The sequence below is a fragment of the Battus philenor genome, unplaced genomic scaffold (assembly GCF_028537555.1).
Source record: "Battus philenor isolate CCGP_79_NKW_IND1 unplaced genomic scaffold, ilBatPhil1.0.hap1 SCAF_28, whole genome shotgun sequence".
Lineage (NCBI taxonomy): Eukaryota > Metazoa > Arthropoda > Insecta > Lepidoptera > Papilionidae > Battus > Battus philenor.
Window position 1 is genome coordinate 10855068 of NW_027181691.1, and position 16803 is coordinate 10871870.

At 37.1% G+C, this 16803-nt stretch overlaps 1 protein-coding gene across 1 annotated transcript in view; it reads right to left on the minus strand.

The window, feature by feature from the left end:
* mbc (myoblast city) overlaps nucleotides 1-16803 on the minus strand; it is a 100238-nt gene that overhangs the window by 49782 nt on the left and 33653 nt on the right. The window contains exons 3-9 of the mRNA XM_068769328.1: nucleotides 8942-9044; nucleotides 7663-7808; nucleotides 6457-6580; nucleotides 4912-5151; nucleotides 3937-4028; nucleotides 3068-3202; nucleotides 1445-1568 (exon numbers count right to left, since the gene is read on the minus strand). Of these exons, the coding sequence (XP_068625429.1) occupies nucleotides 1445-1568; nucleotides 3068-3202; nucleotides 3937-4028; nucleotides 4912-5151; nucleotides 6457-6580; nucleotides 7663-7808; nucleotides 8942-9044 (964 nt within the window). The remainder of the gene's footprint in view (nucleotides 1-1444; nucleotides 1569-3067; nucleotides 3203-3936; nucleotides 4029-4911; nucleotides 5152-6456; nucleotides 6581-7662; nucleotides 7809-8941; nucleotides 9045-16803) is intronic.

The following is a 16803-nucleotide window of genomic DNA, read 5'->3' on the forward strand; positions in this document are numbered from 1 at the left end:
AGTTTGGGGAACTCTGCTTTAAGCGCTACGATGTCCACAGCTGGACCTAATGCTCTTAACATCTTCAACGAACTTAACAAATTCGTTTATTCACATTATGTGTTGTTGTCCTACTCTACCCTTGCCGGTTTATCATCTCAACTCCAGAACCTCAAATCTCCAGAAGCCATCTCTTCTGCGTGTTATATGGCCTGACCACAGCAAATTCACTGAGCTATTTTTTATTTGATATTCATTATTGTACACGTTAGGATACATTTAATAAGTTTCACAATAATATATCAAAGAGTACAATGGGCGGTCTTATCACACAAGGCAATCTCGCAGACAACCATAGTATAGAAAAGGTTGAAGTACTAATAATGGATAGTTTATGTTTACAAAACATGCATATTTACAAACAAACGAACATAAATATCTAATATATAAAATTCTCGTGTCACGGTGTGCGAACTTGAACTCCTCTGAAACGGCTTGACCGATTTTTACCAAATTTTATATGCGTATTTAGTAGGTCTGAGAATCGACTACTATCTATTTTTAATACCCCTAAGTGATAAGGGTGGTTCACCCTTAAAATTTTTTTTTTGTTTTTATGACGAAATTTTTTGTTTTTATGTTTTTATGATACAGCATACAAAAATACATACAACCCTAAATTTTCGCCCCTTATTTTTAAATTGAAAATTAAAAATATTTTTTTGCAAAACAACGTTTGCGGGATCAGCTAATATAACATATATATTCATAATAAATAAGTCTATGTCGGTCTCCTTCTTTTGTCTATGGGTATTCTCTCTTCATTCATGATTACAAATAGAGTAACTGATTATAAATATAGGGGATAGGTGATGAATGTATAGCTCACATACTGTACAGAAATGTATCATATACTTTGTAGCGAAATAATCACAGTTGTCAAGATGCTTTCGCTTATCTGTCAATCCATCGGTCTGCGCATGCGCAAAATGTAAGAACGCGCGTCGTATGATTTGTAGGCGGTTGTCAAAACCGCGTCTCACGCCGAAAAATATTATGAAATATAAAAATGGCGGACGGCGTCAAGTGACATATGTGTTGTTGTTTGTGAATTTGTATTAAATCTTTAGTGCTGTGATGGAATATTAAATTAAATACAATCTTATATTAATTTTTAATCTATGTTTAATATGTACAAATGAGTGGTGAAAGTTTTATATAGAAATTATTTCATTCGTATGACAAATAATTTGTAGGCGGATAACTTTTAAAATAAACTGTGTCTATCTTTCATCCTAGCGTTTTAATTTTCGTGCTCCAGCTCGCTAGGTGTTGTCTCTAACATTGCCTACCTAACCTGTTAAACACCACAACTGATGACCCCGACGTGATCTGAACACGCAACCTACTGATCCTTATATCCTAAAATTGGCTTAATCCATCATCCTGTATACATGATACTCACCTTTTTTAAATCACCTTCGATGAGTTGCAGCGACACCCACAATCCAAGAGAATTCTTCGCGTCTTTCAGTTCGCGGTTCGAGATCACCTTTTTCAGCAGCGTATCCATGTTATCCTTTTCACAGCTGAAAATAAATTCTTAATCAAGTACACACTGAAAGAGTCTATTAATATAAACATTTTGGCGTTAAAATCAGGGAGGAGACAATAGCCTCCCTGATAGGCAAAAAAGATACTAGAATAGAATTCCTCGCTTGTTGCAAGAAAATAGTTAAAAGCGTTATACAAAAAAATAAAAATCCAAATATACAATAAGAAATGTGATAAAATAAAACTCAAATGTGACATATAATGTATCATAGAAAATAAGTAAAAATGTAAAATAAAAATGTAAAATGAAAAAATGTAAAAAGAAAAGAGGAAAGAATGATAGATGAACAAAGCAAAAGGGTAAGAGTGAAGAAATGTAGCATGAAAGATAGATAATAGACCGAAAGAGAAAGTAAAATATGTAAGAAGAGAGAGAAAATAAAAAATCATGTGAAAAATTAAATTGGAAATAAAGTCCCTGTCCCACCATAAATAAGGGTACGAGAGGCCCCCAATAGCGGGGGTCATCATAAAAAAAAAGAAAAATATAAACATTTATCTTTACGTCCACTGCTAGATGTAGAAACCAGAACCAAAGAGGCCTGCATCTAGTGTTCCTAATTTTACAAAGTCAGTAAGAAAAGGGCCAATATTTAGCCACTTCCGCACATGCAGTGGTAGTCGTGCAATAAAGTGCACCGCCCGCCAGCCCGCTGATAAATGCGTATGCGGCAAACAATGCGAATTACACAACTGCCACCGTTAAATCACTCAACACGTGTTTCACCCCTCCACGGTGCATCTTCAGGAGTTATGTTACACCGATTAGTGTCAAACACAGAGTTTTACAAGGTCGTTTACCCTTGTAGGTGGAAGCCTTATGCTGGACTTGCTGATTGTTGATCTCCACATGGCATGGAAATACTGGCTGATAAAAATTATTTAATGAGTTCCACCTCCCTTCCTTTCGAATGTTTTTACCTGTATGTTAAGTGTTTTTTTTTATGACCCCCAGCTATTGGGGGCCTCTCGTACCCCTATTTATGGTGGGACAGGGACTTTATTTGTAATTTATTTTTTCACATAGTTTTTTTATTTTCTTTCTCTTCTTTCGTACTTTATTGTCTCTTTCGGTCTATTATCTATCTTTCATGCTACAGTTCTTCTATCTTTCTCTTTTGCTCTGTTCAATCTTTCATTCTTTCCTCTTTTGTTATTACATTTTTCATTTTACTTTTGTTTTTATTGTACATTTTTATTTTACATTATTATTACTTATCCTATAACTATTCTTTATCACAGTTTTATGTATCACTTTGGTTCTATTTTATCCTTTTCTTTATCTATTTTCTATTTATTTATTGTGTTTGCGTTTTGTTCCTTTCAATGGCACATTTTGCAATTGTTTTGCAGAGGGCTATGAATGAGTTTTTATCTATTCCGCTTATCAGGGAGGCTATTGACTCCTCCGTATGTTAAGTGTTTATGACTATATATATACATATATAAAATAGCGCAAAAACCCTTTACTCACGCATAGCAAGGTACTTGTAACTCCTTGTCGGGGCAGTCGGTGGTGAGGTACCTCGTGACGTCGGCGGCTGCCACTCCGAACGGCCGCCGCATTGGATGACCCGAGGGCGAAGCGCTAACCGCAACAGAACTGCGCCTGCTGGGACAAGTGACATTTACTAACATACAATTGTTATACGTCGTCTTAAACATAGTCAATAATCAAGGTTAATTTGAAAGTTCTTTTATTTAAATTAATTCAAGCCACAGACAGTGTTCTATACGAGTCTAGATAACCTGCTCTTCTTTTCTGCAGATGGACCTCTGTAAGGCATAGGCCTGACCAAAGACTGCCACGATAGCTGGTCTTACTCTGCCCGCATCCATCGACTTCCCGAGACTTTGACTAAGTCGTCGTTCAACCCTCCCCCCGGAAAGGGGGGGGAGGGGACTTACGCCGCGTCTACCGGCGCGTGAACAATTCTTACCTGATCTTATTTTACTTATTATTACTTCTGTGAACTTCTAAATTTTACAGGATGATTAATTATAGATATATAAGCTTTGAAGGGATGAATGACGCCCATTGCAATATATATGCCCCTTCCCCCACCCCCAAGGATCGCTACGATGATCCTTCCGTCGCTGTCCGCATCTACTTCCCGACTAATAATATCGTCGGTCGACCAAGTAGAAGCCTACCGAAGCCGCGTCTACCGGCTTCTGGTCTTCACTCATGAACCTTCTCACTTCAGGCCAGCGATTCTTCGAGTAACATAAGTGATCTTGTTTCTTCTACAGATCTCCTCATATCCAAATTCTATCTCACCTGATAACCTACTCGTCAGGCTATTATGTCGATAAATTACCCATCACAAATTGTTCACTCACCTATTGTCAAAGTTCTGCACCTCCATGGACCCTATCCGCACCACATGACACACCAGGAACACCTTCTCTTTCTTTATATCGCTGCTCAAGTCCTGCAAATGAAGGTCACATTTAAACGTAACGTACAATTCTATTGAAACAACGTGCGGGTGCCGGGTCCAACGCTATAGACGGGGCGATTAGTGCGATCGGGGCTGACGACCCGCGTACCAGATTTAAACTACAGAACTAATATATTTGTAAACACTTTCAACATTAGAAAGGATTTTTTTCAACATAGTTCAAACTATTAAAAATTTTTTTATGTGTATTTTTGTACTAAATAAAGATTAAATATTATTATTATATTAGTAATGACATACAGATCTGAGACGTGATTGTTTACAATGAACCTAATACAAAAGCTAGTCACCCAGAGAGTAAGGGAGAGGGGCTATGCTCGAAGCTTGGCTGTGAGAGTAGTTCGAAAAATTGCTCGTCTGAAATGGCAGTAGGGGGCGCGTATTGCTCTTGCAACCGATAGCCCTTGGCGACCACGAGCCCGTACCGTCCCTTATTACATCGTCTGACGACAAATTTAAGAATCTAATAGATTCAGGTGTTACCTTTCGGAAGTCTATCCTAACTAACAAAGGGACTAATATATAGCTACTTCCGCTATGCAGCAGTAGTCGTGCAATAAAGCGCACCGCCAAACACCGAGTGTTTGGCACTGGTCGGTGTAACATCTCCTCGGGATGCTTCGTGGAGGGGTGAAACACGTGTAGAGTGGACTAACGGTGGTAGTTGTGATTCGCATTGTTTACCGCACGCGCATTTATCATCGGGCTAGCGGGCGGTGCACTATATTGCACGACTACTGCTACATAGCGGAAGTAACTATATATTAGTTCCTTTCTTAGACAGATTCAAGGTTGCGGGAAATCTTTGGATTCAGGTAGGTGAAAAAAAGAATTTTATTATGTGGATACTTACAGTGAACATGAGCAGCGCCGGGTGCAGGTGGTGCGAGGCTGGTGGCCAGCGGAGCACCAGCTGCTCGGTCAGCTTCAGGCCGGCCGCGTCGTGCAGCGCTAACAGTAGCTCAGCACCCTCGGGCACGCGGCACACAAAGTTGTGCACTCTCACCACGGCCGTGTAGCTGCGTGCCACGCCCCCTGACACCGACACGCCCCCGGACACGCCCCCACCGCTAGCGCTACCCGACGCACTGTCCTGAAAACAATCACTAATATACTACTACGTCTAGCTTTCATACATCTTTGTACATTTAGCGGGAGGAGTCGAATTACCACTCAAGCAATTGTTTATTCCTTCTTCATGAGGGAGATTAGAGTCAGTATGTAATCTAGATGGTATATTTACATGTCTACAAAGACTATTTTAATTTGATATTATTTATTGTACCCGCTATATAGATAATAATAAACAAAAAGGTACAATGAGCAGTCTTATCACACGAGACAATTTTTTACAGACGACCATAGTGTGGAAACAGTAAAAGTATAAATAATGGGTAGTCAACGTGTACAAAACTTGCACATATTCAAACATACAAACATATGTATATACTTGACGGCGGGTCGTTGGCGCCATCTAGTACAAGAGAATAGAACGTTCCTTCCGGAAGTGGACGAGAGTGGAACTGACCGGAAGTTCCTACTCTAGTGAAACGTTAAAATCACCGTGCAGAGATGATGATGGGACAGTTCAAGATTAAACGTAGCGCGCAACGGTCGGTGAAGACGGATCGCTTACCTTCTACCGAAATTAAATTCGCGTTAACTTGCATTGTCAGTGTGATATCTAAAGTTTTTCTTAAAGATAACATTTAACCACGCCCAGAGAAATTATCCATACAAGATGGATGAATCGGACGGTAGATCCGGGTCGGATCCCAACCGCCGACATACTTATAATAAATAAAGTACAATACATGTTATAAATAATTATATTATAATAATAAATAAAAACATCAAACTAACTTGAAACGCACTTGCCTGTGAAAAAAATAAAGAAACTGAGAAAGAAAAAGAAATAAATTAACGGATAAATAATCATAGGTCTAGTAAATATTTCTTAACCATTTCCTTATAAATAGGCAGTGAGTTAGCACGTCTTATATGCAGCGGTAACTCATTTTACAATCTAACGGCCTGCGTGGTGAAAGACTTGGTCGTGAACGAAGAAGAAGACGTTTAAAGAATTTCAATCTTTTAAAATCTACATATATTATTTAGATTTTAAAAGATATATTATAAAAGATTATATATATATCGATAATACCTACATAGCATTCCGAGGTAAGGGCGCCCCAGGATATCTAACCCTAACTTGACCAGATGCTATTGCCTGACTTATATCATTACTACCAATTCGAAAAGCATTATTGCCTGAAGAACTGGTGGAAGAATCTCCAGCAATGTCTCTGTCTAATATAATCGAGGGCTCTCTCTCTCTCTTTCTCTTTGAAAGGTCTTTATCCCCACCATAAAAAATCTAATCTATATTTATACGTACCATGTTCTTGTCGAGGCGGGCATTCGCGTCGTCGTGGAGCACGTTGAGCCTGTACGTTGAAGTCGTAAGAGGATCCACCAACTGACCGCTCGGTGTCCTGACCGCAAGCTCCATGCCCAGCGTCCTGAAAAAAAAAGATTACCCACATTACTACGCACACCTGGTTAGTGTGCTATACACTAGATATTATTTTATCATCATCATCTCTACCCTAAGATGTCCAGTGCAGGAGAAGGCCTCCTTAGTAGATTTGTAATAGGACCAATAAGAAGCTGTCTGCTTGAAGCATCTTTCGACTAGCTTACCAAGGTCCTCCTCCCGCCTATATTACGCTTTACTATGGTCTCCACACTCCTGAACCATAATTCTCCAGCACACTCGTGTTCTGAGGAATTTTTACAATTTCTGTCATCATCATTCCCGCTAATAGACGCTCATCACATGGTACCCTGTCATGTGCATCCAGCTACCTCCCATAACCTTGACCATGTCATCAATCCACCTAGTGGATTTTTTTATATTTGTCCTAAATTCTAGATCAAGTTCAGATACCATGAAAGCTTACAGTCCTATATAATTGTATTTAAATCAACCCCCCCTCCCTCCGCCGTCCCTTGGGAGACCCCCTTCGCAAATATTTTTATCATTTTATACTTTTATTTCACTTTCTCATTTGAACCTCCATAATATCTTTCTTTCTTCACATTCGAATCGTCTTCCGTGCATCATCTTTCTTCCCTGATCTTCTTTCCTAGACCACAGTTTGCTACATTATCACATTTTTGACTAAATTTTTCAATTTAATATACACACAACTATAGATATTTTAATATCTTTTCTTATTTACTATACCTATGTTGTTTAATTTGTGACTTGATTGGGTCGACTCGACTCTTTTTGTCTTAGTTTCGGATTTACATTTTTTTTATGGCCCCCGCTATTGGGGGCCTCTCGTAACCCTATCTTTGGTGGGACAGGGACTTTATGGGCAATTTTATTTATTCACATAATTATTTTTTATTTTCATTCTCTACTTTCATACTTCACATAATCTTTCATTCTATTCTTTTATGCCACAATTCTGCTTTCTTTCCCTTTTGCTCTGTTTACCTTTCTTTCATCCTCTTTTCATTTTTTTAATTTCTATTTTTATTGTATCACATTTTTATCTATTCTATATCACAGTCGGATTTACATGTTACTCACCGGTTGCCTTTGTCGATGGTGAATATGGCCGTCCTGGTGACCTTGCGAAGCTGGTCCTGCGGCAACGCTGCCGAGGCGGCCTGCGCTCGCAGCTCCAACAGCGCTCTCATACTCACCTCCATGAACTTGAAGTGCTCGCTGTTGGACTGGTGAACAATAAATACATTTAAAAAACTTTTAAGTTAAACCGTTTTTTGATACCCATATTGTGGTGATTATGGAAAAATATGTACCTAGTCCGCCATATTGGAACGGCGTCCATCATGAATTTTAAATTTTGACATAATCATCGTGTTTTACTAGTGTAGCCCTTTCATTTGATACCCATATTGAGGGGGTTAAGGAAAAATACGTATTTCGCCATTTTGTATCAGCGGCCATCTTAGATTTATAATGTTATTGATTTTATTATATTGTATTGTCATCTAAATTAAATGTGTGTACCAAATTTCAGATAAATCTGACAACCGGAAGGTCAATAAACTCCGTACGGGTCGAACTAAATAAAACCGTTTAAAAAAATGAAGGTCATTGCCGAGGATACGATTCATATTAAATCAGAACCTATAATTTATCATCAGTTACTATGACGAGTTTGATGAACTATATATCAATTTTACTATGAAATCTGAAAACACAAGTATAAACCTCAAAAATATTCTGAAGTACAAACTTTATACAGCACTATTGAGAGGTAGATGGACATGAGAGAGGAATGGAGAAAGCTGTGTACAAAGTTTCGTAGGTCAATGACGTAGCTCGTGCAACCCATATCCGTTGTAGCCTAAAGGTTCTTGAGTGAACACGAGCCGGAAGATGCTACGTGGGCAGGCCACCCACTAGATGGACCACATACTCCACTATTCACCAACTTCACCTTTCCACTTCCACCCACGTCGTTTATTCTCAACATCCTCAATTTTTAACATCACACAAGGTAGACCGAGGACTTAGTCAAGGTTTTCGGAAGTCGGTGGCATGTCGACCTGTGCGGGAGGCCTATGCCTTGCAATGGGTGTCTTTAAACTGATGTGATAATTATGAGACAAACGTCAGACCGTCTGTCCCAAAAATCTCGTGTGCGTTTTCCTCTCACGCTCTCCATCTCGCTTACATATCTCAATGTATACTGTAAATGCGAACTGAGTCATATATATACATGTGTGTGTGTGTGTAATTAAACGAATAAATGGTAGTTTATAAGTTATCTTTTCAAATGTAACGCTTACATTGCTGTCGGTAAATAACTATATTTATTTGTATTACAAACTAAACTCACGATGTACAGCTTCTTCCAGTCTTTGAGCCACTCGCGCAGCGTGACGGCGATGTCGTGGACCACACCACCGCCGCCCGCTGACGCGATTACCGTGTCCCCGCATCTGAAGCAACAATACAGCACACATATATATATAACTATTTAATGGAATCAGGCGTTACCTAGCGGAAGTCCATCCTAAGTAAGAAAAGTACCAATATTTAGCCATTTCCGCGCATGCAGTGGTAGTCGTGCAATAACGTGCACCGCCCGCTAGCCCGCTGATAAATGCGCATGCGGCAAACAATGCGAATCACACAACTGCCACCGTTAAACCACTCAACACGTGTTTCACCCCTCCACGGGGCATCTTCAGGAGTTATGTTACACCGATTAGTGCCAAACACAGAGTCTATATATATATATATATATATATATATATATATATATATATATATATATATATAACTTGTATATTTTACCAAGAGGTTAGTACTTTCTTCACTAGGAGTCGAATCCTATGTCACATGGCCTGGCAAGTCAGCAATTCCGCTCATATGGAAGACTCGAAGAAGCGAATGATGTTTGATCACTGAATAGACTCAAACAATTTTATCATAACAACACTGTGAGGCGTGGATCCCACGCCTCACAGTGGGACAATTTTATTGTTAGTATTATGGAGTTTATGAAAATTGGTAACTGGTGGTAGGTGGTGGAGAATAAAAGTGATGTTTATTCATTTAAATCATTTTAATAATAATTTTTTTTTATTTAAATCGATTATAATAATGACTTATGTCTTGTGGATAATGCCAGAAAAGGAAAGGTGATAAAGATAGACAAGAATAGTTTCCTTACGTGGGACCCACGCCCCACAGGGGGACAGTTCGAAATTCAACATGAGTTTAACCCTTTCGCTTTAAAATAAAAATTATATATGTTACATAGGGGGTAAAAGAATTTTAGAAATTATGCCTTCCAGCTATACAAATTTTAACATTTTAACATATACCAATACCTCGCTTTGCGTCGTTTCGTTTTGCGTTTTTTTCGAAGTTGCTTCGCTGCTTAATTAGTACTAATTTTCACTGTGCGTTATTAGATTTTCGATGTGTTGTTTTGAGTTCGAGTCTTTATTTTTTTTTTAAATTTTATTTTTTTCCAAAATATGGCAGCACTTTTGTTTCTAATTACGCCATGCCATCAAAACTCGGGGATTCCCTTTCTAACTAAAAATCAACGCAATTTTAATACAGTTTTATTTACACTTTAGAGTTCAGTTTCAATTGCGTAGTGTGTTGTGTTTTTTTAAAAAGAGAATAATAAATTTATATAAATTTTAACGTGTTGTTTCTGGTTACAAAAAAGGTATATATTTTTCTGTTTTAAATGTTTACTTTGTTCAATTTTCTTCTTAAATAGTAGTATTTTCATAACCCTGGAACCTATCTTAAATCTTTACATGGTTTGCTATAGAAAATCTTAATTCACTTTGCGGCGTTTCAATTTGCGTCATGTTTTTTTTGGAACGTAACCACGACGCAAAGTGAGTTATTGGTGTATGTTAACCCGTGGTTTTACTATATTACAATTACGTTATTAATTACTCCTGAAATTTAATTTTTGAATTATTATTAATTTACATATTTAAAATTTCAACACCTGTTTTTAATCACCTTATAAAAACACAGAACTTATTTTTTTTAATTTAATTTAATATTCTTTATTGTACACGACAAGATACATAATATACAGATACAATAATATACAGAAAAGTACAATGGGCGGTCTTATCACACAAGGCAATCTCTTACAGACAACCATAGTAAGGAAAAGATAAAAGTACTGTACATAAACATACATAGACATACATACGTATATAACATATATACTTATAATAAAGGTTTAATACATACTTAGTTATACAACATACAACTTAGTTGCACACCTAATAATAAAAATTGAATAAAGATATACTTAAATAAAATCTATATCTCTACGTTCATTTACGACACATACACGGCATACGGAAGTGAGATATAAGATATATTATGCCCCGGGGAACAATAGTGTATTATCGCGCCAACGGAATATTTTTTCAACTGATATTCGCCTATGGCGTTCGCTACCAAAAATCCTCTCGGGAAATAACCAAGAAGCTTTGATATAAGTTGAGAGAGCGATTTATCATATGAGGAAGAAATATATGATATATCTCGTTGGGTGCCTTTTTAAAATATTAAAATTATCATTTCTTCCTTGCGAATACAGATTAGTTATATGTACAAAAGCCTTAAAGGTTTTATCTCTATTTTCAATCAATCTGTATATCACATTTATTAACTTTTCTATTTGAACGCGACAGAAAACTTCTAGCAGTACAAAATGTGTCATCTTCCTAGACTACAGTTTGATATGTATATTACATTTCTGACTCAATTTTCGATTTTATTTACATTTAAGTATTTATTCTAATTTTTATTTCTAGTTTTATTTTTATACTATTATAGATATTTTAATATCTTTTCAGATTCAACAAGTTCGAGGTGGCAGGGTCGTAGAGGGCGCATAGACTAAGACCTATTTTAAGGTAGCGTGGGGTCTCCCGAGAGACCTCTGGTACTACACACCACTACAAACCACGTGACCTTATGTGAAAACCTTAATATACCTCCGTTCAACTTACCGGACTTTCTCAAGAAAAAATCTACAGCAGAATCTTTTGATGAGTTGGCCCGGCACATTGTCCTAAACCTCAACGCATTTAACGGTCTGTAGCGCTTGGGCAGCGACTTGAAATTAAATAATGTACCAACTAAAATATAATTGAGTAAAACTTCCAAATTGTATTGTTAATATGTATATATTTTTATTGTATTTAACAATAAGAGAAAATTGTGTAAGAAAATTTGTATATAATTATAAAACGCTGTTGTGACTCGCAGCTGGGAGAAGAAAGATCCGTATTAAATATCGCCAACCTTTTAGCAACTGTTTGTGTAGTAAAAGCGAAAAAAATATTGTAAAAAAAAAACACTGGCGATACAAATTAGAATAAAACAAAACTACACACCACTATTCTACCTCGAAGGCCGCGGAAGATAGTGGTGGACACTCCATATACTAAGTTTAAAGGCCCCCAACTTTAATTTGCTCGCTTGCTATCGCCTAACTTTTTCACAACACCTATCTACAATTTTCAAATAAACTATAAAGTAAAAAGGTCGGATATCTACATGACGCAGACCGGATATTTAAAAAAAAAACGTATTTTTTGTACAGCGCCGCAAACAGCGGACGCACCCTACGGTATTACAGATAATCTCGTCTGATAAGCTCTCTGTAATCTGTAGCGTATCAACACAGTCACAACGATACAAAAACTAATTGAATTATAAATACATATTCAGATAAGATGGTTTTAACTACCACATTCGTTAGCGTAAATTGATATTTTGTCATCTGATATCTATTTGCGTTAAAAATTGTAAGATATTTTAATTGCGACCCCTTTAGACCTCTAAATATTTAATAGATTCAATTACCTTGCGGAAGTCCATCCTAAGTAAGAAAGGCACTAATATATGGCTACTTCCGCTATGCAGCAGTAGTCGTGCAATGAAGTACACCGCCCGCCAGACCGCTGATAAATGCGCGTGCGGTAAACAATACAAAACAATTAAAAACAGTGTGTGGCACTGGTCGGTGTAACATCTCCTGAGGATGCCCCACGGAGGGGTGAAACACTTGTAGAGTGGATTAACAGCTGTAGTTGTGTATCTATAGCATTGTTCACGCGCATTTATCATGTCTGGCGGGCGGTGCACTTTATTGCACGACTACTGCTGCATAGCGGAAGTAGCTATATATTAGTCCTTTTTTACTTAGGATGGACTTTCGCAAAGTAACGCCTGAATCTATTAGGTATTTATAAACGATTGATCAGATAGGGTAATTGAAAATAGGCTTGAAAGCTGTAGCTGTAACATTACTCCTGAGGATGCCCCGTGAAACACGTTTTGAGTAATTTAACGGTGGTAGTTGTGTAGTTCGTATTGTTTGCCGCATGCATGGCTGGAGGGCGGTGCACTTTATTGCACGACTACTGCTACATAGCGGAAGTAGCTATATATTAGTCCTTTTCTTACTATAAATACGTTACATTATTTTTTCCATTGTGCCTTTTTTCATTTAATTACAACAGATCAATTATTTCTGGTAATACAAAGTCCACAGGACACATAGTAATTAATAATTAATTTTAATATATATAAATCATAATTATGAAAATACGTATTACATTATTTCTTATGGCTAAGGAATAGAATCATTTTAATTCCTATATTCTAGCTGGACGTCGATCCATCGTTATTTTATCTAAGAGTAACGAAACATTTTAGACAAGGTTCATTTACATGAAACATTACACACTCCCCGGCATCCGTCGATACAGCATCCCTTCCTAACGACATCATTAGTCCCTTGATAAGGGAAACGTTCAAAAATCTACTTCAGACGAATGGAAGCACGTCCGCTACCGCTTGTGATATCGCATTGAATTATTACACGAGTTATTCCTTTACAAATTGCCAAGGCGTGATAGCAATAACGATTCCTTGTGATATTTATCTAATATATAAAATTCTCGTGTCACGGTGTTCGAACTTGAACTCCTCTGAAACGGCTTGACTGATTTTTACCAAATTTTATATGCGTATTTAGTAGGTCTGAGAATCGGCTACTATCTATTTTTCATACCCCTAAGTGATAAGGGTTGTTCACCCTTAAAATTTTATTTTATTTTTTTGACGAAATTTTTTGTTTTTATTTTTTTATGATACAACATACAAAAATACATACAACCCTAAATTTTCACCCCTCTACGATCAACCCTTATTTTTAAATTGAAAATTAAAAATATTTTTTTGCAAAACAACGTTTTCGGGATCAGCTAGTTAACTTATAGGATACCAGCTAAAGCTTTAATATAGGGTGGGCCATAAATTTTTGCACTTTTGAAACATGTGTAGAAATAAAAGTACAAATGCTATTTTGATGATGATTCATTTACCGTAATTATCATTTATTAATTTTTTTTTTAATTACATCGTCGAGATGTGCTCCGTCTCGCCGTTGGCCCCTTACTCTCACGGTTTTGGAGAAATCAAGTGTTGCTATTTGCAAAAATTTTTGGCCCACCCTATATATGAACTAGGTTGCTACGTCTGCCAAAAGCCTACACACTTGCCAGAATCGATTGAGATAAAATTAAGTCACATACAAAACAGTGCAAGTAATGTCTCTGTATAGCCTTTATCATCGATAATATTTCATTAATCAATTACATTTAGTATACATTCGAGATGATGAAAAAAAAACCTATAAAACCTCCGCGAACGTCGCCGCAAATCTAGGCGATTATTAATACATTTACTCTATTTTAAGTTAAGAAATATTATTACAGGTTTCATTTTATTATAGAGATCTATATTCCACAGACATTAGCATCCGTGCCATTATATCCACAATTACGTAAAATATTTCTGAATTTTTTTTGCTCGTGTCTTTGCATTGCAACCTATTTTTTAAATTACGTTTCGTCCGACAACTTCCTCCTCCCTACTCTATATGCTATCCTCAGGTTGTGCACCAGTGTCTGTGCGGCGGTTGCCATATTCACATCGATGAACCTTACGATCGCATCTTGAGTCTCGTCCGTGCATTATACGCATGTTGTGTGATTCGCATTGTTTGCCGCATACGCATTTATCAGCGGGCTGGCGGGCGGTGCACTTTGTTGCACGACTACCACTGCATTTGCGGAAGTGGCTAAATATTGATCCCTTTCTTACTTAGGATGGACTTCCGAAAGGTAACGCCTGATTCCATTAAAAATCTATTTCCATATACAACATATCGCTCTATAATATGTGTATTAACTTTTTTCTGGTAAAATTCGACAGGCCAATAGCTGCAAAAGTCTACCAGGACAGAATGTAAGCATTAATCAATTTTAAAATATAGGAATTCTAATTTTGACTTTTTAAATCATGTACCACATTATTGAACTATAAATGATCTATACATTAACCTTCTAACTGCCAAGCTGTTTTGGCCATGACTTCCCCAGGTGCCAAATGGAAATATCAAGTGTACGCTTTCCTTATGTGAAAATTTGGGATCTTTACATTCTATGAATAAATATAACACATGTATATCATTATGTACTGAGACCGCCGGCGACCTTCATGGCACTTAAAGGCAACAGAGTACTCGGTGTGCCATGAGGTCGCCGGCGGGTCACGTTTTTGTAACACAGAAAACACGATAGGTTTTCAAAGCCAGCTTTGAAATATAAATAAATTGAAAAAAAATTCAATACAAAGAAAGGTTTCTATATACATATTCTAATGTAAATTTTATATAAAATGTGAGGCCGCCCGCGGTCTCATTGGCACCCATGGTAACCGCTTCTAAAACATGCTGCAAATCGTATACCATCCCGTGATCCAGTTGTTAGGTGCCTAATGAAGCTAATAATTACCGGAGGGTCGGAAAAAAATAATATTCCTTAGATGTACAGATGAAAAATTGTGAGGTAGCCGGCGGCCCTCACGGCACCTATTGTTGGGTATCGTGAGGTAGCCGGCGGTCCTCATGGCACTTAAAAGGTTAACGTATTTAATTCTTCTCCACCTATAACGAAACACCATGTTGATAGTAACAATGATACACCCAAACAGTAGATTATTTTATAAATTAAATGCATATGGAATGCAGTGACACATGTATGTTATTTTGCATCGTGTGACAAGTTCAAAACTCAACGAGTAACAGATAAGCTTCAATCATACGTACGACGTGCCGGACCGTTGATAAGGCCATCGACCCGGCCAATTGGCTCCGCGTTGACAAATCTGAGGTCCCGGGTTCGGTTCTATCTTTGAATGTTATTACTCGAACGGGGCCAAGGGGTCCCTGAATTTAATAATTCGTCAACTCTATATACAGCGGTTGATTCTTACAGGATGATTTATTATACACCTATATATAGCTATATAAAGCTCCAAATGACTAAGTGACGGTACTATACAATATCACTTATAATCGTATTAAAGTAACATATCGCTTTAAATGTGTCACATTTAAACCCTTTATACAGCATCCGGCGATAAATATTGCACATCGACCTTTGGAAAGAGACAATCGAGTAAATTCGGCTTCGTAGAGCGTTATCTCTGTCGCACGAAATACAACGACTGACAAATTGTCACATAGGTAGTGTAGAACAGAGATAGTATGCAAGTATAGAGAGATATGCAATATTTATGGCCGTGTACTGTAAATGCACAGCTAAATAAAATTATCACTCTGTATTATGTTACATTTTTTTTTTCCATGGGAATGCGAGACGCCAGTAACTTCTGGCAGTAATCAACAATTTATTATTATTAGACTACCTTCTGGGAATAAAAAAGTCTATAGGAACGGCTTATTATTACAAAACAATTTCCCGTAAATAGAATCATAAATAAACTTCTTCCCTTATTAAATTTATGTTATATACGTACACATAAATGATTATTAGTATTAATATAAATATGAGGATAATGGAGGTAAAAATGAGAATATATTTAAGTAGGTAGACAATGTATAATCTGTATTACTGTAGTTCTGTTTGTTAAGTTTGTTGTTTTTAGAGGATATATATCGTGCTTAAACTTAACAAAGCACGAGTTGCAGAACCCTCTAAAAATAAACACGGAACCCTAGAATCAAGTAGTGCCATAAACACGCGTGACCTTGAAGTTATTTATAGATTTTTGTGTACGGTTCTCGTATATTCTAACCGAGTATTATCTCGAACTTATTAGAACCTT